Genomic DNA, 27,995 nt, shown 5'->3' with positions numbered 1-27,995 from the left:
TCTGTTCTCATCTTCAGTTCCAAGTCTAGATGTAATATATTAAGAAACGATCAACTTTGGCAGTCAAAATGAAAATATACTGAATCATGAATGTTTGCATTTGGTGATCAGGGTTTCACAGAGAACATATTGAGGGATTCTTGTGCTGGCACCAGCTGCTTAACCATCAAGGATTCTGTAGGTATTTCAAGTTCTTATGATCAAAACTCCTCCACACTTAAAAAAAAGGGGCACCTTCATTTGGCACACAGGCATTATACTGTATTGAATTCTTATTGGCCTTTTCAAAGGTGAGAATGCTTATTTAACAACAATACCAAAAACACAAAAAGAAACTCTTTAGTCACTGAAAATAGGGTACACTTTTGATTTTGACTGTCAAGATAACCGAGCACTTTCAGTTACTTTTGTCTGTTACTCCCAGCAATCACCTGCTGCCATGTAATCATCTGCTCAGTGTCTGAGACTGTGAGACAGAACAACATTTGCTGAGCAAACTTTTTGCAACTGACATGCTTACTTCAAAACACTTTTGAAACAGTCATCCAACAAGAGTTTAAAACTCTCTCAATGTGCTACACGGAGTATACCAAAATAAAGACTTTGGAGTTGATATTTTCAAGGAATTGACCATGTAGTTGTATAGAAAAGAACATGTATGAAACATTCAGCATAGAGAAGAAAACAGCATATACTAAGTTACTCATTGTATTCATTACATTTGCTTAAAATTCATTACATCCATTACATTTTTTTAAAATACAAGAAATGTAGGAAATTCCTGGGTGATTTTTTCTATCACAAGATGACCAAGGAAGCCTAAATCAGTTCCAAAAGTCAGCAGGACAAAAAAGGGAACAGGGATTCAGGGATACTTTGAAATAAAAAGCTGAGTGTTTTATTTGACACTTAGGAAAGAAGAAGCATAAATTGTTTATTTTTTAAATGGAGCTTATTGTCAACAATTATTTATTAAACCTCACCTAGAGGCATCCTCAACTAGTACTTCGTTAGCAAAAGCTGTGATCCCTGTGTCTTGATCAGATGTCTCAATTCTAAGTAATCCACCTCTGCATTCTTCCTTCCTAACCCCATAGCATTTCTACCTGTCTTCCCTCCCAATTTCTGTTATGCATGGAGTCCTTAATCTTAAACCAATTTCTCTCCTCTTCTAATTTCTTGAAGGAAAAAAATCACTCTTTCCTGAAGGATCATTTTTCCTGATGCCTTTTCTGATGGATGCAAATAGTACATAAACATGACATCTCTTATCTTCCCAGAATTCCTCTATGTAACTCTTGTCTCTTCCTGTCCATCATGACAATATCTGGATTCCTGAAATAGCTTCCTATTAGTCTTTCTCCTTCTAGTCAGATATTGCAAATAGTACCATCAACAATAATAATAATAGCTGTTTTATTTTCTATTATATATGCCAGAATCCACAAAACTCTATAAAATAGGCAGTATTAGCCCCATATTGCAGAGGATAAAACTCAAGACATAGCAAAGTTAAGTAACTTTCTTCAGTAACCTAGGTCTGTCAGCTTTCAAAATCTATGTTCTTTCTGCTGTTCACAAAGCTTCTAATCATGTCCACCTTAATTCTGCTCCTCACTATCACAGTCAGTGATATATCCACATTTCCAAGCTGATTACATCATTCCCCTGATGAAAGCTCTCCACAACCAAATTCCTAAGACTGGTATACAAGGCCTCCATGACATGGCCTTCTGGCTTATTTACACTCTGGTTCTGTCTGGTTCTATGCTGATGATACCCTCCACCAACCAAGTAGTTTCATGTCCTGTGTTTCTGTTCATACAATTTCCTCTGTCCAAAATACATTCTTGTCTTTGACTCAGCCTTCAAGGCATCTGCTTTTAGAGATCCCTGAACTGTCTAGCCAGGCTAAAAGCCATCAGCTAGGCTTCTGTAGTGCCCTAAGGGTACCTCTAGCTCAGCACTTCATATTGAAATGGTCTCTTTCCCCCAACCAGCCTACAAGTTCTCTGACAGAAAAGACAATAAAGTTGTCGTTTCCTACCCACCATGCTCACTACACAGTGAATAGTGTCTGGCATAAGATACTCACACACGTAATATTTATGTGTCTGAAAGGGACATAAAGTGGAATCACTTCCCAACCCCATTGCCATTTCTTGAACATGGAGCCAACGTGCCCACAGTTCAAACCTTCAAGATCTTATGCTGTTTTCTTCCACACAATATACCAACTTCTGTAAATTGTGTCACACACAACTACCATATTTATAAGTGACCATCCTTATAATTATCTTTTATAACCACTTTATCAACATGAAAATTCATATTGATGTTTTTTCTTTTATTATTATTATTATTATTATTATTATTATACTTTAGGTTTTATGGTACGTGTGTGCAATGTGCAGGTAAGTCACATAAGTATACATGTGCCATGCTGGTGCGCTGCACCCACTAACTCGTCATCTAGCATTAGGTATATCTCCCAATGCTATCCCTCCCCCCTCCCCCCACCCCACAATAGTCCCCAGAGTGTGATGTTCCCCTTCCTGTGTCCATGTGTTCTCATTGTTCAATTCCCACCTATGAGTGAGGACATGCGGTGTTTGGTTTTTTGTTCTTGCGATAGTTTACTGAGAATGATGATTTCCAATTTCATCCATGTCCCTACAAAGGACATGAACTCATCATTTTTTATGGCTGCATAGTATTCCATGGTGTATATGTGCCACATTTTCTTAATCCAGTCTATCATTGTTGGACATTTGGGTTGGTTCCAAGTCTTTGCTATTGTGAATAATGCCGCAATAAACATATGTGTGCATGTGTCTTTATAGCAGCATGATTTATAGTCCTTTGGGTATATACCCAGTAATGGGATGGCTGGGTCAAATGGAATTTCTAGTTCTAGATCCCTGAGGAATCGCCACACTGACTTCCACAAGGGTTGAACTAGTTTACAGTCCCACCAACAGTGTAAAAGTGTTCCTATTTCTCCACATCCTCTCCAGCACCTGTTCTTTCCTGACTTTTGAATGATTGCCATTCTAACTGGTGTGAGATGGTATCTCATTGTGGTTTTGATTTGCATTTCTCTGATGGCCAATGATGGTGAGCATTTTTTCATGCGTTTTTTGGCTGCATAGACGTCTTCTTTTGAGAACTGTCTGTTCATGTCCTTCGCCCACTTTTTGATGGGGTTGTTTGGTTTTTTCTTGTAAATTTCTTGGAGTTCATTGTAGATTCTGGATATTAGCCCTTTGTCAGATGAGTAGGTTGCAAACATTTTCTCCCATTTTGTAGGTTGCCTGTTCACTCTGATGGTAGTTTCCTTTGCTGTGCAGAAGCTCTTTAGTTTAATTAGATCCCATTTGTCAATTTTGGCTTTTGTTGCCATTGCTTTTGGTGTTTTAGACATGAAGTCCTTGCCCATGCCTATGTCCTGAATGGTAATGCCTAGGTTTTCTTCTAGGGTTTTTATAGTTTTAGGTCTAACATTTAAGTCTTTAATCCATCTTGAATTGATTTTTGTATAAGGTGTAAGGAAGGGATCCAGTTTCAGCTTTCTACATATGGCTAGCCAGTTTTCCCAGCACCATTTATTAAATAGGGAATCCTTTCCCCATTGCTTGTTTTTGTCAGGTTTGTCAAAGATCAGATAGTTGTAGATATGTGGCATTATTTCTGACGGCTCTGTTCTGTTCCATTGATCTATATCTCTGTTTTGGTACCAGTACCATGCTGTTTTGGTTACTGTAGCCTTGTAGTATAGTTTGAAGTCAGGTAGTGTGATGCCTCCAGCTTTGTTCTTTTGGCTTAGGATTGACTTGGCGATGCAGGCTCTTTTTTGGTTCCATATGAACTTTAAAGTAGTTTTTTCCAATTCTGTGAAGAAAGTCATTGGTAGCTTGATGGGGATGGCATTGAATCTGTAATTTACCTTGGGAAGGATGGCCATTTTCACGATATTGATTCTTCCTACCCATGAGCATGGAATGTTCTTCCATTTGTTTGTATCCTCTTTTATTTCCTTGAGCAGTGGTTTGTAGTTCTCATTGAAGAGGTCCTTCACATCCCTTGTAAGTTGGATTCCTAGGTATTTTATTCTCTTTGAAGCAATTGTGAATGGGAGTTCACTCATGATTTGGCTCTCTGTTTGTCTGTTATTGATGTATAAGAATGCTTGTGATTTTTGTACATTGATTTTGTATCCTGAGACTTTGCTGAAGTTGCTTATCAGCTTAAGGAGATTTTGGGCTGAGACAATGGGGTTTTCTAGATATACAATCATGTCATCTGCAAACAGGGACAATTTGACTTCCTCTTTTCCTAATTGAATACCCTTGATTTCCTTCTCCAGCCTAATTGCCCTGGCCAGAACTTCCAACACTATGTTGAATAGAAGTGGTGAGAGAGGGCATCCCTGTCTTGTGCCAGTTTTCAAAGGGAATGCTTCCAGTTTTTGCCCATTCAGTATGATATTGGCTGTGGGTTTGTCATAGATAGCTCTTATTATTTTGAGATACGTCCCATCAATACCTAATTTATTGAGAGTTTTTAGCATGAAGCGTTGTTGAATTTTGTCAAAGGCCTTTTCTGCATCTATTGAGATAATCATGTGGTTTTTGTCTTTGGTTCTGTTTATATGCTGGATTACATTTATTGATTTGCGTATATTGAACCAGCCTTGCATCCCAGGGATGAAGCCCACTTGATCATGGTGGATAAGCTTTTTGATGTGCTGCTGGATTCTGTTTGCCAGTATTTTATTGAGGATTTTTGCATCAATGTTCATCAAGTATATTGATCTAAAATTCTCCTTTTTTGTTGTGTCTCTGCCAGGCTTTGGTATCAGGATGATGCTGGCCTCATAAAATGAGTTAGGAAGGATTCCCTCTTTTTCTATTGATTGGAATAGTTTCAGAAGGAATGGTACCAGCTCCTCCTTGTACCTCTGGTAGAATTCGGCTGTGAACCCATCTGGTCCTGGACTTTTTTTGGTTGGTAAGCTATTGATTATTGCCACAATTTCAGCTCCTGTTATTGGTCTATTCAGAGATTCAACTTCTTCCTGGTTTAGTCTTGGGAGGGTGTATGTGTCGAGGAATTTATCCATTTCTTCTAGATTTTCTAGTTTATTTGCGTAGAGGTGTTTGTAATATTCTCTGATGGTAGTTTGTATTTCTGTGGGATCGGTGGTGATATCCCCTTTATCATTTTTTATTGCATCTATTTGATTCTTCTCTCTTTTTTTCTTTATTAATCTTGCTAGCAGTCTATCAATTTTGTTGATCCTTTCAAAAAACCAGCTCCTGGATTCATTTATTTTTTGAAGGGTTTTGTGTGTCTCTATTTCCTTCAGTTCTGCTCTGATTTTAGTTATTTCTTGCCTTCTGCTAGCTTTTGAATGTGTTTGCTCTTGCTCTTCTAGTTCTTTTAATTGTGATGTTAGGTTGTCAATTTTGGATCTTTCCTGCTTTCTCTTGTGGGCGTTTAGTGCTATAAATTTCCCTCTGCACACTGCTTTGAATGCATCCCAGAGATTCTAGTATGTTGTGTCTTTGTTCTCGTTGGTTTCAAAGAACATCTTTATTTCTGCCTTCATTTCATTATGTACCCAGTAGTCATTCAGGAGCAGGTTGTTCAGTTTCCACGTAGTTGAGCGGTTTTGAGTGAGATTCTTAATCCTGAGTTCTAGCTTGATTGCACTGTGATCTGAGAGATAGTTTGTTAAAATTTCTGTTCTTTTACATTTATTGAGGAGAGCTTTACTTCCAAGTATGTGGTCAATTTTGGAATAGGTGTGGTGTGGTGCTGAAAAAAATGTATATTCTGTTGATTTGGGGCGGAGAGTTCTGTAGATGTCTATTAGGTCCGCTTGGTGCAGAGCTGAGTTCAATTCCTGGGTATCCTTGTTGACTTTCTGTGTCGTTGATCTGTCTAATGTTGACAGTGGGGTGTTAAAGTCTCCCATTATTAATGTGTGGGAGTCTAAGTCTCTTTGTAGGTCACTCAGGACTTGCTTTATGAATCTGGGTGCTCCTGTATTGGGTGCATATATATTTAGGATAGTTAGCTCTTCTTGTTGAATTGATCCCTTTACCATTATGTAATGGCCTTCTTTGTCTCTTTTGATCTTTGTTGGTTTAAAGTGTGTTTTATCAGAGACTAGGATTGCAACCCCTGCCTTTTTTTGTTTTCCATTTGCTTGGTAGATCTTCCTCCAGCCTTTTATTTTGAGCCTATGTGTGTCTCTGCACATGAGATGGGTTTCCTGAATACAGCACACTGATGGGTCTTGAGTCTTTATCCAATTTGCCAGTCTGTGTCTTTTAATTGGAGCATTTAGTCCATTTACATTTAAAGTTAATATTGTTATGTGTGAATTTGATCCTGTCATTATGATGTTAGCTGGTTATTTTGCTCGTTAGTTGATGCAGTCTCTTCCTAGTCTCGATGGTCTTTACATTTTGGCATGATTTTGCAGTGGCTGGTACCGGTTGTGCCTTTCCATGTTTAGCACTTCCTTCAGGAGCTCTTTTAGGGCAGGCCTGGTGGTGACAAAATCTCTCAGCATTTGCTTGTCTGTAAAGTATTTTATTTCTCCTTCACTTATGAAGCTTAGTTTGGCTGTATATAAAATTCTGGGTTGAAAATTCTTTTCTTTAAGAATGTTGAATATTGGCCCCCACTCTCTTCTGGCATGTAGGGTTTCTGCCCAGAGATCCGCTGTTAGTCTGATGGGCTTCCCTTTGATGGTAACCCGACCTTTCTCTCTGGCTGCCCTTAACATTTTTTCCTTCATTTCAACTTTGGTGAATCTGACAATTATGTATCTTGGAGTTGCTCTTCTCGAGGAGTATCTTTGTGGCGTTCTCTGTATTTCCTGAATCTGAATGTTGGCCTGCCTTGCTAGATTGGGGAAGTTCTCCTGGATAATATCCTGCAGAGTGTTTTCCAACTTGTTTCCATTCTCCCTGTCACTTTCAGGTACACCAATCAGACGTAGATTTGGTCTTTTCACATAGTCCCACATTTCTTGGAGGCTTTGCTCGTTTCTTTTTATTCTTTTTTCTCTAAACTTCCCTTCTCGCTTCATTTCATTCATTTCATCTTCCAGGGCTGATACCCTTTCTTCCATTTGATCGCATCGGCTCCTGAGGCTTCTGCATTCTTCACGTAGTTCTCGAGCCTTGGTTTTCAGCTCCATCAGCTCCTTTAAGCACTTCTCTGTATTGGTTATTCTAGTTATACATTCTTCTAAATTTTTTTCAAAGTTTTCAACTTCTTTGCCTTTGGTTTGAATATCCTCCCGTAGCTCGGACTAATTTGATCGTCTGAAGCCTTCTTCTCTCAGCTCGTCAAAGTCATTCTCCGTCCAGCTTTGTTCCGTTGCTGGTGAGGAACTGCGTTCCTTTGGAGGAGGAGAGGCGCTCTGCTTTTTAGAGTTTCCAGTTTTTCTGCTCTGTTTTTTCCCCATCTTTGTGGTTTTATCTACTTTTGGTCTTTGATGATGGTGATGTACAGATGGGTTTTTGGTGTGGATGTCCTTTCTGTTAGTTTTCCTTCTAACAGACAGGACCCTCAGCTGCAGGTCTGTTGGAGTACCCGGCCAGCCGTGTGAGGTGTCAGTCTGCCCCTGCTGGGGGGTGCCTCCCAGTTAGGCTGCTCGGGGGTCAGGGGTCAGGGACCCATTTAAGGAGGCAGTCTGCCCGTTCTCAGATCTCCAGCTGCGTGCTGGGAGAACCACTGCTCTCCTCAAAGCTGTCAGACAGGGACATTTAAGTCTGCAGAGATTACTGCTGTCTTTTTGTTTGTCTGTGCCCTGCCCCCAGAGGTGGAGCCTACAGAGGCAGGCAGGCCTCCTTGAGCTGTGGTGGGCTCCAGGGAGTTCAAGCTTCCAGGCTGCTTTGTTTACCGAAGCGAGCATGGGCAATGGCGGGCGCCCCTCCCCCAGCCTCGCTGCAGACTTGCTGTTTGATCTCAGACTGCTGTGCTAGCAATCAGTGAGACTCCGTGGGCGTAGGACCCTCTGAGCCAGGTGCGGGCTATACTCTCCTGGGGCACCGTTTCTTAAGCCCGTCAGAAAAGCATAGTATTCGGGTGGGAGTGGCCCGATTTTCCAGGTGCCGTCTGTCACCCCCGGAAAGGGAACTCCCTGACCCCTTGCGCTTCCCGAGTGAGGCAATGCCTCGCCCCTGCTTTGGCTGGCGCACGGTGCAGTCACCCACTGACCTGCGCCCACTGTCTGGCACTCCCTAGTGAGATGCACATGGTACCTCAGATGGAAATGCAGAAATCACCCGTCTTCTGCGTCGCTCACGCTGGGAGCTGTAGACCGGAGCTGTTCCTATTCGGCCATCTTGGCTCCTCCCTCGATGCTTTTTCCATAATACTTTGGCTTCATGGCTTTCCTTCTCCTTAATTACACCAACCTCCGTCTTTTCTGCACAGTAGTCACTAATAAGAACTGGCTTTCAGGGGTATTTCTCCTGTGTCATGTTTTCTAACAGTATTCTTCACCTCAAATGGAGGCATAAGTAGAAGAAATACTATTAGTAGTAGAAATACTATTTCTAACAGTTTTCTTTACCTCAAAGGGAGATAATACAAGCTAGTCTCTACTGAATGGCTACTTTGTACAAGACGTTGTGTTAGGTACATTATATGTACACCTCATTTAATCTTCTCAACAAGCCAGTGACCATTTACTTATTAATCTCCCACTTCTTCACATCAATCTAATCTTCACTCTACTTTATTGGCAGCTCTTAATCAAAATATTCCTTCAAGGCCCTAAGTTTCATTCTTGTCACCCTTAGAATTGGTGAATCATTCCATCGGAGGACATTAGCCTTGTGCCTCTTTGTGTAAGGAGGTTACTCCTCACATCATGCAGACCCAGATACAGTCCATGTTACCTCCTTTTACTCCTGTAAAAATGCCTCTGTCATTTTCTGTTACATCAGCAATTCGATTTGTTATTGATATGTTAATCTTTCCCACTAGTCCATGAATTCCTGAAGTATATGATTCATGTTCTACACGTATTTTCATCTCCAGCTCCTAGTACACTGTATAAAATATAGCAAGTCTTAATAAATATTTGCTGAATGATGATTCCTTACCTCCTTCTTCTTTAGAAGCTTATTTACACACAAAAAACCCTATTATATTATTTCATTTATGTGAAATGTCCAAAAGAGACAAATTTATAGAGACAGAAAGTAGATGGGTGATTTTTTAAAGCTGGAGTGGGGGAGACTTAGCTACAAAGGAATGGTAATTGGATGCTAATAGGCACAGGATTTCTTTTCAAGAGGCTGAAAATATGGTGATGATCATACAACCCTGTGAATATGCTAAAAAAACACTGAATTGTACACTTCAAAAATAATGTTAAGGCTGCCCATGCAATCAGGAAAAAAAAAGATGTTCTTCCTCTTCTCCTTTTTTCATTATTTTTAACAACCTTATTGATATATTATTCACATACCACAATCCTTCATTATTAACACAGGGGACTCTGCTATAAACCCTTCAGAAAATAGACTATGTCTTATTCAATTTGGTATTCCCAGGACCTAGCACAGTGTTCAGAAATTAGTAAATGCTCATTTTGAGAATGAGAGACCCACAGTACTAAATTTATTACTAGTAATATATTTAAGCTATATTTTGGCTAAATATACTTTTAAAGGTTGACTTGAGGAAATCAAACCACCATTTATAAATTAATTTCTATGGGAAAACACATACTTAACGCAAAAAAAAAAGTCTGTAAGGCACCTTCCGAAACTTTTCCACTCGTAAGTAAATAAAGCCCAGGATTTATCTTGCAAGGCACTACCACTCCTATAACCTAGTCCCCTCCTAGACGAATATCTATGTCCGCTAGAAACACTCAGATTTTTTTGTAACAAATCCAGATTTTTCCAACCTTCAGGTTATGAAATACTATTCCTGGAAGAAGGCCTTTTGAGGAATGAAGTATATCCTCTTTGAGGTAAGTCCAAAACTTTTGCAGGATAGCTTTTCTTTTCATTATGCTCTCAAAGCGTATAAAAAATAAGAATGGGGCTCTAAAAAAAACTGTTGAATGACTGAGTATATACATGGAAAGCCATTCATATAAGCATGCAACCCTTTTTATAAGAATTGCCATTTCTATCTAATCCATGGTTTGCCCTTTTCCACTTTTTTTGGATACTGTATTTTAAGCTACATTTTATTTTCTCTGCAATTTTTTTATAAAAGATTACATAAAGGAATCGTAAATGCCATCTATCAAAGATATTGCTTTTGAATCAGAAACACTATTTGGAGTACACTGCCAAAAAACTTCATAGTAACATATTCCCTGCCCTAACATTTAAGCAATAATTACTGAATCCACCATCACACAATTTACATAGCGAACGGCACAGGATCCATATACTGGTTTCTCTTGGAATACTTCATGTAATTTTCAGATAATTAGCTCATTCTCCAACATTGTTGTGAAATGAGTAATAACATCATCTTTATTTTGCCTCTGCATCAAAGAATTGAAGTCACTGGAAGTTTTATGGTTATTTGTTCAAAGCCAGGGATACAATATCATCACAATTTTACCCCTCTAATTCTCTGCTGGCAGATCAATGCTCATTCCATTAGGCTATAGTATTATTAAAATTATTAAAATCATCTTAATAATTTTTGGAGTATATTTTTAAGGATACATATTTTGTGGTATCTTTTAAAAAGATACCACATATCATTTATATGCATGCCATATAAATAACCATTGAGGATGTTTGTCTCACTAATGAGTGAACAAAATTCTCACCATTTCGTAAAATGCATTTATTGTGATCAAATGAACCCATTATTTAAAAAATAAATTGCATTTATTTCATGTGTTTGCAAGCTTCTTAAAGCATAGGTCATGTGTTTCATTAATTGATCCATTCACAGTAGCTTACCCATAGAGGAAACATAAATATATGTAGACTAACTGATTGAATATGGAGCCAAATATATAATTTGGGTAATGTGAAGAGTTCATATACATAATCAAAAATTTTTCACATAGTTTCTTACCTCTTCTAGTTGGCATGCTTTGATGACACTTCTGTATCTATATTCATCATAGGAAACACCAAAGATGATATTTTCTTTAATGGTGCCGGGCATAATCCAGGAAAACTGAGAACAGAACGAAATTCTTCCACTGTGCTTAATTTTACCCTCTGAAGGCTCCAGTTCTCCCATAATCATCATTAGAAGTGAAGTCTGGAAATAAAATCCATCATTATTAGGTCATTATCAAATCACGCTCAGGATTCACTTGCCCCCAATTATCATCCTAAGCAGAAGTGTATATTCTTATTTGTAAAGATTCTATTAACTCATTTGATTCAAAATATTTAGAATACTTCCTGTTTCAGGTACTCTGCTATGCACAAAAGATACAAGGGAAAGTAAAAGAGATAATTACAATACAGTGTGACAAGTATTATGATAGAGGTTCACAGAGAAGGGGCACCTGATTCAGATAGTTGGAATAGGTTTGGAGGAAGAATGGGAAATGTTAGTAACAGCTAACAGTTCCTAAGTGCTCACTCTGTGTTGAGTGCTGTTCTATGTGCTTTAACTGTATTAATTTATTTAATCTTCACAGAAATCCTACAAAGTAGATTCATTATCTTCATATTATTAGGTACAGATTAAGTAATAGAGACATATTCAGGTAATATTGTTCCCATGAGCTTTTCTTGGAGTATAAAGTCATCTAAGAGATGATAGTACAAAAGGACTATCAGTGAACAAAGATTTATATAACTGTGAACAAAAATTAAAACTAACGGCACAATTATAGTTGAAGAACAAAGTTTAAATATGTTATATGTCCTGACGATAAGAAAAGTTAGAAGTAAAAACCAAATAAACAAACAAAGGAAATGGGGTATAAGTGTGGAGTGTAAAGGAAATTTGCTGATTGCTTTATTAAGAAAAGCTGAAAGTCAAAAGGTATCATTTAAAGCTAATAAATAAAGTAATAGAAGCATAAGCAGATTTAACAATACAAAGATAAATCTGAAAAAAGATAATACTACTGACTAAAATTGAGTAGAAGGAAAGGAGGTAGCAGAGGAAGAAAAAGCACTGATTTTATTTATTTATTTATTTATTTTGAGACAGAGTCTCACTCTGTCGCCCAGGCTGGAATGCAGTGGCATGATGTCGGCTCACTGCAAGTTCCACCTCCTAGGTTCACGCCATTCTCCTGCCTCAGCCTCCCGAGTAGCTGGGACTACAGGCACCCGCCACCACGCCCGGCTAATTTTTTGTATTTTTAGTAGAGACGGGGTTTCACTGTGTTAGCTAGGATGGTCTTGATCTCCTAACCTCGAAAAAGCACTGATTTTATCAGAGCTCATATTAGTGAACTAGAGTCACATAGAATGAAAAATTTAACACAAAGTTATTAGTATAAGTATAGCCACTGGAACACAAATATAGACTTTTTTAAAAACCATAATACACACATATACACACACACTCACAGATACACATAGCCTATAGACAATACAGTGACTTCATAATAAAGGAAAGAAAAACATAAAACAAAACATAAGACAGCTCAGATGAAACAAATTTACAAAATTAGTAAATAAAAATCAAAAGGAGGTGATAGTTGCACAACTATGTGAGTATACTTTATGCCACAGCGCTATGCCCTTAAAAATGGTCAAAATGATAAATTTTATGTTATGTACATTTCATCATAATTATTTTTATAAAAATCTTTTTTTAACAAATTCCAAAGTATATTAGCTAATCTATTCAAAAAATATTTGTGGAGGACATACTTGAAATAAAAGTATCTAAGTCAGTTTTATTTTTCAATTGGCTTAACCCATCTATTAAGAGGAAAAGACTTCAGGTGAAATTAAAGACAAACCTAATTTTATGCTAACTAAAAGAGACACACCTAAAGCAAAGAATGCATAAATGTTGAAAATGGAACTTAAAACTGTAAATACAAACAAAGAAACAAAAAAAGGACTATAATTTTCATGTTAGACATATGCAGGCCCAAATACATTCAATGAAAAAGAAAAGGCTCTTTATAATGCTAGAGTGTAATTATAAGTATCTACACATTAAATTTAAAAAGCAATATTCTTGAAGCAAAAATTACAGAACCTATAAGGAATAACAGGGAGAAACGTATGTAGTAGAAGCCTTTAATTCAACTTTATCTGTTAATGACAAACCAAGTAGAAAAAAGATAAGTGAAGATGTAGAAGACCTAAATATCATGAATAATGATGTACATTTAATATCTGAATTTAACTCTAATCCATTAATAGAAACTACACAAATACAGTCTTTTATGTGGTCAGAGAGCAAGTACAAATATTGACTATTTACTGGATACACAAAAATGATAAAAATTCCAAGCAGTAGAAATAATTTGAACAACAATCTTGGAAAACAAAGAAAATTTTTTTCTTTCTGGAAAATGTTAAACTTTCCCTTAGGATATCTTAGGTCAAAGAGGAAACAAATATAAATCAAAGCTACAGATTTTCTAGAAAACAATGTAATGGAAACACTATATATCAGAATCCATAATATATAGCTAAAGTATTACCCAGAGGAAAATGCACAGCTTTTTTAAAAAGCATCAAACATCTAACTCAAAAACTAGAAAAACAACAAAAAAGCAGAAGAAAAATAGAATAATTAATAAAGATAAAATTATAAATTAATGAGTTACAATACAACAGAACAGTTAAGCTAATAAGTAAATCTAAAAGCTAATTCATGGAAAGCTTGTTTGGTTTTAGTAGAAACCTAATCAGGAAGAAAAGTATCATTAAAGGAGTTGCAAAAATACAATATAAGAAATGAAACAAATAAAACATAGAGAAAACTCATAAGGGACCGCTTGGAAAAAAAATTCAAAACAGGTAACTCCAGTGCTATTTAAACAGAATCAGGGGAAAAGAAGACAAGTTTCCAAATTTTTTTTTATTGGGTAACAATAATATTAATGGCTGTGCACAGTGGCTCACGCCTGTAATCCCAGCACTTTGGGAGGCCGAGGCAGGCAGATCACGAGGTCAAGAGATCAATACCATCCTGGCCAACATGGTGAAACCCCGTCTCTACTAAAAATACAAAAATTAGCTGAGTGTGGTTGCACGTGCCTGTAGTCCCAGCTACTCGGGAGGGTGAGGCAGGAGAATTGCTTGAGCCTGGGAGGCAGAGGTTGCAGTGAGCCGAGATCGCATGACTGTGCTCCAGCCTGGCGACAGAGTAAGACTCTGTCTCAAAAATAATAATAATAATATTAATAATAAAATCTTATGGAGATTACTTGGAAATACAGATTTAATCTTATTTATGAATATAAATACAAAAAAATTAAATAATATACCATTGACCCTTTATCAACATGAAGGTTAGGGGTGCCAACCCACTGTATAGTCAAAAATCCACGTATAATTTTTGACTCCACAAAAACTTAACTACTAATAGCCTATTGTTGACTGGAAACCTTACGGATAACATAAACAGTCAATTAACACATATTTCATATTTTGTATTTTGCAAAAAGTGCAAGACTTCACACCTGCTGGCATAGCTGCACTGATGGTTTCACATTTTCTTTTCTTTTGTTACAACAGTCTTTATACTGGGTTCATTTATCTCGAAATGGCAGGCAACTGTAGCTGCAGACCTCAATATATGGTAAATACCAAGCAATTCAACTTTTTTTCTTGTACTGTTACAACTTTTCCGTGCTTCCTGAAAGCACTCCCATCATCACTAGTGGTACTTTTTATGGATTGCTTGATGTTATTCAAGGTTTATGGCATTGCACTAAACATGATGAAAAATATGCGAGAACCACTAGAGATCACTTTTTACTGCAATACGCAATTTACTGGAGAGAGAACTGCTCACATGGAGATGATTAGCATCATGTGGTGTTTTAAATGGCTACCCACAACGCTTGAGCTTACCGTAATAGCAACAGGAAGTGGCTACCAAATTATTACAGTAGTACCATATGTACTACAATTAGTTTTATGCCATTATGATTTAATACTACATTTTTATGTTTATTTACATTTCTCTTGACTGTGAATGGTGCCAGGTAGGGTAAGTGTTAGTGTGTGTTAAGTTTTGATAAATTTTAACTTTTTATAATAAATTGTGTATATTTTATAGTAGTAAATGATAAAATAGGCTAGTGTCTACACATATTTTATGCATTCATGGCATATCTTACTTTTTCTTAATTTTCTCGGTATTTGTAGGCTACACAGTTTGTGAGTTTTTTCAAATTGTCAAAAAACTCCAAAAATTTTCCAATGTATTAATTGAAAAAAAATTCACAAATAAGTGGACCCATGCAGTTCAAGCCTGTATTGCTTAAGGGTCAGTTGTATTAGCAAGTGGACTCCAGGAGTGTATCAAAAGAATAAGTCATCAATGGTTGTCTGTATTTGGTCTTTTCTTTCCTCTTATTCTTTCTAATTTCATTCTGGTCAAGTTTGACCTTCTCTACTATTGCTTTCATTAAGTCACAAGTTATCTCTGTATTTCAAAAGACACTGGTTAATTATCACAGTTTCATCTTACTTGATGAATGACCATTTGACCTAGTTGATAACACCCTTCTGCTTGACATCAGTTGGGTTCCGGGATACCACATTCATTCACTAGATTTATCTTCTCAGACTTTTATTTTATCGGGTTTTCTTCACCCACCTCCTTAACCTCTAATACTTAGAATGCCCCTAGGCTAACCCCTACACCCCTTTCTCTTCTTATCAACCCTCTTTCCTTTGGAATCTTATCCAGCCCCATCTTCACACTACCAGGCCCCTCTTCCTTGAAACTAGACTTATACATCCAACTAACATCTCTATTTGGATGTCAAATAGGCATTTCAAACTTAATATCCCCAAACCAAGCTCCATCCAAAACCTGTTTCTCCCATTATCTTTCTAGTAAACGGCACCTTTATCCTTCCAGTTACTCGGTCCAGAAAGCTTGGAATCATCTTTGACTCCTCTATGACTTTTCTCATATGCCATTGTTCAACTTATCCATTAATTCTATTGGATCTTCCTTCAAAGCATGTCCTGAATCTGATCACTTCCTACTATACTACTTCCACCACTACCTGGATCAAGCCACCATCATCACTTGCCTGAATTGGCACAATAGACTCCTAACTCATCTCCTTGCTTCCTCCCTTGTCTCCCTACAGAATAGCCTAAAAACATTAGCCAAAGTGGCCCTGTTACTTCTGTTTAAAACTCTCCAGTGGCCTCTAATCTCACCCAGAGAAAAAAGCCTTAGTCTTTACGAAGCACTTTATGGTTTACCCCCTACCTCCACCGCTGATTACTTCTCTGACAGTATTCTACCCTCCCTGTCTTACTCTATGCCAGCCTCACTGACCTCCTTACTGTTCTTCAAACCAGACAGGTATAGTCAGTCCCATCTGAAAGCTTTGCACTTGCTTCACCTGCTACTTGGAAGACTCTTCCCAGAGTCTACATTCCCTAATCCCTCACCTCCTGCAAGTCTTTGTTCAAATGTTACCTTTCAATGTTTAAAGGCCACTTATATTTTTATTTTTGATGAAATATCTATTCAATCCTTTGTACATTTTCCTAATGAGTTGGTGATATTTTTCATTATGATTCTAGGATCACTTTATACAGAGAGAAATTCCTCCTGTGTATAAGTTGAAATGATATTTTACACTACTCATAATAAAAGAAATGCAAGTTAAAAATACATTGACATACTATTTTCCCTATAAGATGAGAAACTTTTTAAATTAGATAATATCATCTGTTAGTAATGCTGTGGGGAAATCAGCACTCTATTTAGAGTGTATGGCATGAGTACGAATTGGTACAAGTTTCAGGGAAGGACATTTGACAACATCTACCAAAATCACAAGTACACAAATGCTTGACCATTTATAGGAAGCCTACTGATACAATTGCAGATGTGCTAAATGGTATGTATATAAAGTTATTTATAGTGTTGTTCTTTGTGTTAACAAAATATTGGAAACGGCCCAAATGTCAATCAATAGTGATTCATTATATCATAGAATATCCATCCATATGATAGAATACTATGCATCTATTTAAATGTGTGTGCGTGTGTGTGTGTGTGTGTGTCCTTGTTCAGGCTGCTATAACAAAATACCATGAACTGTGTGGCTTATAAACAACAGGAATTTATTTCTCACAGTTCTGGAGGCTGGGAAGTCCAAGATCAAGGTGTCAGCAGATTTGGGTCTGCTAAGAGACTTCTGATTCCTGGATGGCCAGCTGTCTTCCTGCTGTGTTCTCACATGGCAGAAAGGGGTGAGGGTCTCTCTAAGGGGTGAGGGTCTCTCTAAGGTTTTTTTTAATAAAGACACTAATCTCATTTACTAAGGACTCCACCCTCATGGACTAATCACCTCCCAAAGGCCCCACCCTGCAATACCATCACCTTGGGAGTTAGGATTTCAACATATGAATGGCAGGGGAGAGACACAAATATTCAGCAGTCTGAACATATGTGCAAGTCCTCTGTGCTTTGAATATGGAAAGTTGTCCAAGATAGTGGGAAAAGCAAGAAACAAAACTCTGCATATTGTTACATAAAAAGAGAGGTGGGGAACAATAAAAAATATATATTGATTATATATAGAGAGAGAAACATCTCTGGAAAGATACTAAAAAAAATTACCCGGATTGGCTACCTTGGTTGGATGAGGGAATGCAGAAGAATGGAAAATGGACAGATGAGAGACAGCAAAGAGAGGAATAATTTTCAACTTTTTATATATTTTAATTTTCATTTTTAAAGTTTAATAAATAATATCACCTGAAATATATTCAGAAGAAAGGAAGGTCATGTAACAGATATCTTTTTGATATTTCTTTCAGTAAATTTTACAATTCTTATTATACGGGAAAAAATCTGAATTACCTCATTTCTATATAAAATTCTTTTGTACACAATTAAACCTAGAAGTGATATTTTCACATAGTACAGCTTTATAAACCTAAACACAATATAGCTCTGATAATCCAGGTTAAAAATATATATATACATATTGGACCAGACACAGTGGCTCATGCCTATAATTCCAGCACTTTGGGAGGCTGAAGCAGAAAGGTCAATTGAGCCCACGAGCTCAAGATTACAGTGAGCTATGATCACACCACTGAAGTTCAGCCTGGGTGACAGAGTAAGACCTAATCTCTAAAAAGAACAAAATTTTAAAAATTAAATAAAATAAATCATGTATAGTGTCATATACGTATGCGTGTGTGTATATATATATATATTCAATGATGTTTTTAACTTCATATCTCCCAAAATTCCAAAATATTGATAAAACTCTTTGCAGGCATGTATTCTGTATAAAAAGCAAACAAAAACATGAGCTAATAGCTTATTCTATACATATGAGTCCCAGTTATTACAAGAATAAGCTAAAACTCAGTACCATAGTGAGGCAATGATCAATAATAGAGACAAAGTGGTGTCAGGAATTGTCAGCAACAGCACTGCTTCAGCTGTGATGCAGACAACAGAAGGACTGAAACTCCCCACACACTAGTGAGATGCCATAAGCCAGCTTTCAGTCAAGGGCATCCAGTGATGCAAAATTCTATACTAATATTGCTTCACTAAAATAATTCAAGGAAGTTTCATAAGTGCAAGACACTTAATGTAGACTAGAACAACTACAAACAAAAATCTACTTCCTAAAGATATTCAGTTAAATTTCTATAATATACCTGTCAAGTGCTAGGCACTTGTTGACAGTCCTTGGAATATAAAAATAAAGAAGACATGGTCCTTTTGCAGCCTAGATTATTATTAATAGGGGAGAGTGATAAAAGTCAACCACGTTATTACTTTATCAGTAAAGTAACAAAGTAACAGAAAATCTAGAAACATAAAATATACCCAAAATTTCAGAGATAACAACTTGATAAATTTATCCTTCCAGACACACATATATACACACACATATGATTTTATGAAAAATGGATCATAACGTACATAACATTTTGTAACTTGTACATAACATTTTGTAACTCTTTATTCACTTAAGAGTATATCATATACATCCGTCACAGTCATTCTTTAACAACCCTTTTATTGGCTGAATAACATGCCATTATAGAACTACACCAAAATTTATCTAATCAAACCCCTATTATGCAACATTTATGGGGCTTCCCCCACCCAATTTTTGGCTCCTGAAAGCAGTGGTATAATGAAGAGCTTTACATAAAATCTCTGCAAACATATTTGGGTAAGTCATAGAAGTAGAAGAATTATTAGGTTATCTTTTAAGCTTCTGATACAAATTACCAAATTGTATTGAGTGGGTAAGATTTAACTTAAAATGTTAATATTTTCAGTTATTCAATCTTATATTTTAGCTAGATCTTTTGTCCAAAAAAAAACTATAAAGTGTTCCATTCCTAATACTACTAAAAGGCAGCCTCCTAGATTGAGTTGGTAAACTCCATTTCTCAGAAGTGTTTAAATATTCCCAACGGACCACTGCCTTCCTCTAACTCTGCCTTCATAGCTGCTTTTCATAAGATACAATTGCAGTGTCAGCCAGTGATTATCTGCTCATCAATTTTTAATAAAACTGCCTGAAATTTAATTGCCAGTAAGTCTTGGAATTTGTAATTCCAAAGCTATTTTTGCACATCTATCATAGAATTGATCTTGAAGACATATGCAGAATTTTAAAAATTCTATGAAACACAATTACTACCTTTTCATAAATAAACATCCTTGTTTAGATCACTGCTAACTTATTTAGTATCAGCACCTCCTATGGTATAAATTTTTAATAGTGAAAACTGCTAGTAGTAATATACATGATATAGAAGAAAAATAATAACATTTTAAGAAAGAAAATGTTTTTGTAAGAAAAAATGCACAATTCCAGCCATTTTGTTTTAAAAGCCTGTTTCATACGTAGGAAAACAACTGGAGAGAGAAACAACCAAATTGTATTATTAGCATTGCAAACACCAATTTTTTTATTTTTATTTTTGAGCCTATCACCTAGGCTAGGGTACAGTGGTACAATCATGGCTCACTGCAGCCTCCACCTCTCAGGCTCAGGTGATCCTCCCACCTCAGCCTCCCAAGTAGCTGGGACTACAGGCACACACCACCACACCCAGCTTTTTTTTTTGTTTGTATTTTTTGTAGAGGTGGGGTTTGCCATGTTGCCCACACTGGTCTCAAACTCCTGGACTCAGGCAATTCACCTGCCTCTGCCTCCAAAAGTGCTAGGATTACAGGTGTGAGCCACTGCACCCAGCCTGACACCAAATTTATTGAGTGGAAATTTTTTGTGGCATTTTGTTTCCCAAGTCTCATATTCAATTCTTCAAAATATGGTTCTCCTCATCTTAGATATTGATAAATAATTGCCTTTCAGGAGTCTTTCTTAATTTCTATTTTCATTAACATTTTCACCTACAGCAGCAGCACTGCTTCCCTCTTACTTACTTCCTTCTTTCCTTTCTTCCTCCTACTTCCTTTCTTCCTCATTTCCTTCTTTCTTCCTTCCTCTCTTTCTTTCTTTTTCTGTTTGTCTTAGATTATTCAGTATAATTCTAGAAAGTATTTTGAAAAGCTTCAAGAGACCACCAAACTTTTTCTTACATTTCTACAAAGTACCACAGATAAAATGACAGTCAAATGGGAACAAGGAACCATTTTATAGACTTCTGAAGCAAATACCTATTGCCCTTTAGCCCATTCTAATACTAGAAAGCTCTTTCTCATCTCTAATTTGATTCTTTCATGTCTTTAAATTTATTTCCTCAATAGTTAAAAGAGAGCAAGTGTTTACCATTATCTACACAATGGGTTATGTTCTTGAAGATCACTACAAAGTCTTCTCCTTACAATAAAGTTTGGTCCTTTTGCTGTTTTTTCTTTCTAATCTACTAGTTTTTTCAGATGTATCTCCAAATACGCCAGGTTAAGTTGTTCTTAGGGTGGGATATGGAGAAGAGGTTGATCACTGAATAAATTAACATTCCTATGTATTTCCTCAAAAAACTATCCCACTAAATAATTTTTCCTTATATCATACGTAAATCTAAATCTATTCTGAAAATTCTAATGTTAACAAAAATGGGGACCTTTTGCTTATGTAGTTACTAAGGCAAAATGTAAGTCATTATTTTCCTGGACCAGCTCTGAAAAAATGTCTGTTCTGGTTAAGACTGGGTAAAATGGATGATTTCTTTATTCAATAAAGTTATTGAATGCTCGCCATGTGCAAAATACAGTGTTGAATGTGGTGCAAAATATAAAGATGTGGAAGAAAAAGCCACTGAAAATAATATGAGGAAATAAAAAACTAGGGTAAATTATCAGTGGAATAATTTCTATTATACAAGACACTACACCCATATATTCTCCTAATGCTCATGTAAGAATTTCTCCAAAAATACCTTCCAGCACTACAAACTAGAAAAAAAAAGAGACATGGATACCAAATTAAGTTCTTAATAGTGAAGAATAAAAAGACTACCTTGCCTGCTCCAGTGGATCCAGCAACCGCCAACAACTGTCCTCTTTCTATCTTGAAATTAATATCTTTCAGGACAGGAGTACCAAGAAGTGAGAAATTACTGAAGAAGAGGCTGTCATCACCATTAGAAGTTTCTCTATTGTTATTGTTTTGTTTTGCTTTCTCAAATAATTCCCCAAATCCCTGTTAAAAAAAAACACACACACACACATCAAAAATAAAAGATGTGTTTATCAGATATTTTCAATAGATGCTTGTTTTATGTATGATTAGTTTGAAAAGCACATGGCCCATGATCCATTACACTGTATACATTATTACTTTATAGTACACAATTATACAGCATATGGTTTCTAGAGGACATGATCTAAAACTAAGATATTTGCCCATTATCAAGTTAAAGATTTTTTAATTTCAGTAAAGACTGAATACATACATGTATACATATACACACACACACACACACACACTTCTCCTATAAGTGGGTACATAAACACTATTATTTAATCTTCAGCATTAACATGAGATAGATTTTATAATCCTCCTCTTTCGAAGCTGTAGACTGTGACTCAGCAGTTAAATGACTAAAGTCACATAGCTTTAAAGTCACTACCCAAATCTGAATTCTACTCCATCACACTGGTAGCACCCTCCTCTGAGAAGCTCAAAGCATTTCTTTAAGTAATTATTGTTGAATATAAATATGAAGAGATTGCCAGATAATTCAAATGAATTCATTTCACAAAAGTAGCAAGGAAGAAGTAATTCCCTTTAAAAAATTCCTTGCCTCACTATTGCCCCCTTGGGAAGCTTTAGCATAGGGGTCTTCAAATCAAAGTAAACAGTCCTAAAGATTGATCAGGAGGAAGCAGATGCACCTTGTTTTAAGGGACTCTATGAACTCTTTCCTAAAATTAACCTGCCTGAGAATCTATCATTTCTCCTGACCTACTTCCCTCTCATGAGTCCTTCCCTCATTTTATACAGACAGCCTTCTCACTTACCATGCAAGGGAGTAGAGTACTAGTCTTACTACGTTGCGCTTTCTGGTGTAGGAAAACCTCTGGGACTCAAACAAGGGGACCAGGAGAGAATGACTTTTTCTTGAAAGAGGCTCCCATAAAAGCAAAGGCAGAAATACTGATGGAGGCAGTATCTTATTTCACAGATTTCAGACCTAAGGCAATCTATGTGTCTTATCTATTCTTAGAGTCAAATTGCAGAAATAAGTAGGGGAATAAGACATTTTAATTAACAAATTATTTAATTATTTTAATTTTAATAATTTAATTAATTAATTAATACTAGTTATTACTTATCTGTATTTTAAAGTCAGACTTTTCCTGACAGAAAGCAAGTTATATTTAGCTGATTGACTTGATAATAAGAACCAATTTCATAAATTCATTTCTTTTCCATAAATTGAATGCACTGAAACTGCAGCTTCAAGGTTTTGAAGAAATCCATGTATAGCATACTTAAGCAGTATAAAATACATAAGAAACTACATCATTTGCCACCACTTAAAACTATGTTGAAAAATGTATAAGTTAACTTAAAAGTGTGTCAGGGGTACATAGGTTTTCAAAATTCTTTTAAGGCATACATAAACAATCATGCTTGAAGACTACTGCTTTTAGTTTTTTATTATACGGGTAGCTAACAATGAAAGTATTTTAAAATGAGACAAAGGCATTTGTTATTCCCTTATTCATTTATTTATCTAATAAATATTTATTGAGTATAATCTCTGTATTAGAAACTACTTCAAACATCCTACATGGGAAAATAATAAACGAATTAATATTGCAATGTGCTTGGTGCTACAATTGAAATCACACAACGTCATATGGCAGTACATTCAAGAGAACAACCTACTCACCCTTGACCAAGTAAATGACATACATGCTAGGCTATGAAGGATGTAAGTAGGATTTCACAGGACTAAGAAATGGTTATAAGTGTTCCGGGAAGATGGATCTGCATGCACAGTGATTTAGGCACAAAGGAACAAAATATATCTCAGGAATGGTGTGAGTGGCTCGATCAGATGTATATGGCAAGGTGACAAAGGCTATTAACCTAAAAGTTGTGAGTGTCATGCTTAGAAGTGGGACTTTTATCCAATAAGCACCTGTACCAATGGAAGACTGTTGTTACTAATAACTGTTATTTCTGATTACAGAAGACACATTTCAAGAAATTTGGAAAACATAGAAAACCAGAAATAAGAAAAGAGAAATCACCTATAGTTGTACCACTGAGAACTATGTTTAACATTTCAATGGATATCACTCCACACATTTATATTTACATTTAATAAATATGTATATTTACATATACTAAAAATCATATATACAGGCCAGGTGCAATGACTCATGCCTGTAATCCCTGCGCTTGGGGTGTCTGAGGCAGGAGGACTGTTTGAGAACAGGAGTTCAAGACCAGCCTGGGCAATGTAGTGAGACCCTGTCTCTACAAAAAAATTAAAAATTAGGTAGGTGGCCAGGCGTGGTGGTTCACACCTGTAATCCCAGCACTTTGGGAGGCCGAGGCGAGTGGATCACGAGGTCAGGAGTTCAAGACAAGCCTGGCCAAGATGGTGAAACCCCGTCTCTACTAAAAATACAAAAATTAGCTGGGCACAGTGGCAGGCACCTGTAATCCCAGCTACTCAGGAGGCTGAGGCAGGAGAATCGCTTGAACCCGGGCAGCAGAGGTTCCAGTGAGCCGAGATTGCACCACTGCACTCCAGCCTGGGTGATAGAGTGAGAGTCTGTCTCAAAAAAAAAAAAAAAATTAGCTAGTCATGGTGGTGTGTGTCTGTAGCCCTAGCTACTCAGCAGGCTAAGGCAGGAGGATCACTTGAGCCCAAGTTCAAGGTTACAGTGAGCTATGATTGTGCCACTGCACTCCAGCCCACGTGATAGAGCAAGATTCTATATCTTAAAGAAAAGAAAAATCATATATGTGATTTAAAAAAAAAAAAAAGTGATGATATGCTGCGTGAGAAAGGGCTTTGGAGTCACAGAAGCCTAGCCTGATATTTTAGCTCTACCCTAGCTAGTTGTGTAACCATGCTTGAGTTACTTAAACTGTCTAAGCCTCAGCTTCCTAATATGTTAATAGGAATGTTACTTACTCTCAGGTTTGGAGCAAGGGAGGAGTCATATATAACTCACCAGGGACTTGCCTCTCAGGGATGCTATCAAAGGAGATGGAGAATACACTAAAATGAGTGGATTTATGAAGCTTGGGGAGTGAGGAATAAGAACCTTGAGGTACACACAGGAAATTTGGAAACATATGTATGAAATTCAAGGAAGAAACTGAAGCCAGAGATGCGCATTTGAGAGTCATCAGCACATTGGTATCACTTGAGCCTGAGGGCAGTCACCCACAGAGAACATAAAAGCCAGAAGGAGGCTGATATGGTTTGGCTATGTCCTCACCCAAATCTCATCTTGAATTGTAGCTCCCATAATTCCCATGTGTTGTGGGAGGGACCCAGTGTGAGATAATTGAATCATGGGGGCGGGTCTTGCCCATCCTATTCTCATGATAGTGAAGAAGTCTCACAAGATCTGGTGGTTTTATAAAGAGAAGTTTCCCTGCACAAGTTCTATGCTCTTATCTGCCTCCATGTGAGACATGCCTTTCATCATCCACCATGATTGTGAGGCCTCCCCAGCCACATGGAACTGTGAGTCCCTCAAACCCCTTTCTTTTGTAAATTGCCCATTCTTGGGTATGTCTTTATCAGCAACGTGAAAACGGACTAACACAAAGCCTAGGTGGGGACCCACTGGCCCATCATCACTTAAGTGGCAAGCAGGGCAGACTTAGAAGTCATGGTCTGAGGCCAAAATAATCTGGAAAGAATGGTTCACTGAAGCTAAATTAAATGATAAATTCCACAAGAGTATAACAGTTTTAATACATTGGTGATACAGAATCTATGTTGTAGTGGGGAGGAGTCCACAAAAAGTGAAGAAGTGAGAACAGCCTTGACAGCAAAGGGAAGAAGAGTGATAAGGTTTTGGGCATGAGGTTGCGTGAGCAAAAGTCAGGAAAGAAATTGTTTAACTTGAAAATATTTAAACATGAGAAGGAGTCAGTTGACAAAAGATGTTGAAGCTTCTGGAGGAAGAATAATTGCTGGTCCCCTGTTCTGAGAAGATGAAGCAAAATAGAATAGTTCAGACAAGGGTAAGAGGAAGCATACATCTTTCTCTTAGACACAAAAGAAGAAAAAGATAATTCCAAGGGTGAAGAGAGAAGTTGGAAACATTCAAATATGATGGTGGCCTCTATTTTCTCTATGTATTGTGGCAGACAATGCTATCTACTGGGAGTGGACAGATCCTGAGAAAAGATGGGAATTTTGTGAATGTGATAAAAATCTGGAATAGCCTTTAAGGAAATGGTAAAGGAAATTAAAGACAAATGAAAGGATTTTTCCCAAGAAGGATTATAGACCCGTATAAGGTTTAAACAATAAATGTATAAAACTTACAGTTGACTAGAGTCAACAGATAGCACTATTGCTTCCCAGATATCACTCTCTTCTCCAAAACTGATAAAGTAAGTGTTCTGTAGGAAAAAGAAAAATCACCAAAAGGAAAAGGGAATTGAGAGTGCAGCTGAGAGAATGAAATTATTGCTCTTCGAATAAGCAGAGGTTAAATCAGGAGGAGGAGTTCAAAAGGAAGAATTAAAGAGACTAGAAATCCTGATGAAATGGAAAGGCAGTAAATGTAGAATAAAGACTCAAACAGTTGGAAGATTAGGAAATTCCAAGTTGAGAAAGAGATTTCAGAGTGCAACATTTCCAAAGTGAGGTAAGTCCAGGTGCTAACAAAACTCAGGATATGACTAAGAGAGAAAGCTTCTGAAGAAGTCACTACAAAATATAAGTTCTAAGTACAGTATTGGAAGACTCGTTTATATGGACGTTGAAGTCTCAAACAGGAAGTTTAACAAGCATCACCATCATAAGTAAATGCCATCAAGGGGTGCCCAGAGTTTAGGTGACAAAGACTGGAGGAGGAGGATGCCACCAGATTGAAGACAACAGTTTAGTGAAAGGGTTCTAGCCTATGACATTTGGGACTAAAATCCATTTTCAGTCCTCGCCAGTTGTGTGAGCTGAGCCAAGTCCCTAAACTTTTTGAAGCCTCCATTTTATTATCGGTGAAATGAAAATATTAATTTTATTTAGGTCATAGAAATGCTGTGAGAATTAAGTGGGACAAAACATATAAAGTGCTTATCCTAGTGCCTGGCAGATAGTAAGGGCTCAAGCATGCTACCTATTTGATTAGATGGAGTGAGACAGGAATTGAGGATTTTTGCACCAGAGTAGGAAAATAATGACCTGAAAGTAGTAGAAAATGTCAAACTGCATATTTTTCCTTCATGCCTACAAAGACACTTGAAATTCCTAAAATCTAAGTAAAATAAATCCGATCCACAAACTTTTCTACAAAACAATTTTGCTAATCAGATGGGAATTACTCTTACTATATCTTTAAAAAATGAAGTAAAATGAAGCGCTGGTGCTCAAGTTACTTATATAAATGAATCCAAAGTATGACATTAAGAAAGATGTAGACCTAGGACTTTGGTTTTATACCTCCTACCTTTCTTTACACAACCCATATAAGTGAGAAGAAACTAAAACTTCAACAGGTGTGCTCAATAATCAAATATTGCACTTCAGAGACTAAAAATCATTGATACTATTTTTTATGTGGAGCAGTATGATAGAATTTGTAACAGTGGATGAAAATAGGTTTAAAATGGTAGAAAACAATACACTGATATATCTCTCCCGCATCCTTTTATTGGCTGGTATATATAAAGCACTTTAGACTGGAACTTGCAATCAGAGAAGCTAATGTTTATTGAGGAACCACTGTGTGCATGGTACTCTGATGAATGTTTTACCTGAATTTTCTCCTTCAGTCTTCACAACAAACTTGCAAGGTAAATATTAATATTCTCCATTTCACACATGGAGAGCCAGAGAGCCCACAAAGTTAAGTAACTTGACTTAGATTACACAGAAAGTAAATGGCAGAGCCAGGATTCAAACCCAGCTCCAAAACTTATGATCTCTGTATTATTTCCTGATCTGTTATGTGAAACAAATTGTATGACTTAAAAATAAAAAAAGCTTTTATATTGCATTTAATATTCCTCCACTTCTTTTTTTTTTTTTTTTCTTTTTTAGACAGAGTCTCGCCTTGTTGCCCAGGCTGGAGTGCAGTGGCGTGATCTCGGCTCGCTGCAACCTCCGCCTCCCAGGTCCAAGTGGTTCTCCTGCCTCAGCCTCCCGAGCAGCTGGGAATAGAGCATCTGCCACCATGCCCAG

The 27,995-nt window shown here is 36.9% G+C and overlaps 1 protein-coding gene and 1 long non-coding RNA gene across 2 annotated transcripts in view; one reads left to right on the top strand and one right to left on the bottom strand.

Annotated features, from left to right (window-relative positions):
* CFTR (CF transmembrane conductance regulator) overlaps positions 1-27,995 on the bottom strand; it is a 194,461-nt gene that overhangs the window by 106,684 nt on the left and 59,782 nt on the right. Inside the window, 2 exon segments of the mRNA NM_001168545.1 lie at positions 11,089-11,280; positions 21,620-21,802. Coding sequence (NP_001162017.1) covers positions 11,089-11,280; positions 21,620-21,802 — 375 coding nt within the window.
* On the top strand, positions 18-27,877 carry LOC112134324 (uncharacterized). The gene is made up of 3 exons (XR_002915765.1): positions 18-177; positions 9,953-10,012; positions 27,859-27,877. It is a non-coding gene; the product is annotated as an uncharacterized LOC112134324 (long non-coding RNA).

Source organism: Pongo abelii, chromosome 6, assembly GCF_028885655.2.
Source record: "Pongo abelii isolate AG06213 chromosome 6, NHGRI_mPonAbe1-v2.0_pri, whole genome shotgun sequence".
Lineage (NCBI taxonomy): Eukaryota > Metazoa > Chordata > Mammalia > Primates > Hominidae > Pongo > Pongo abelii.
The sequence above is the reverse complement of the archived record's forward strand: the minus strand, read 5'-3'. Positions and strand labels throughout refer to the sequence as shown.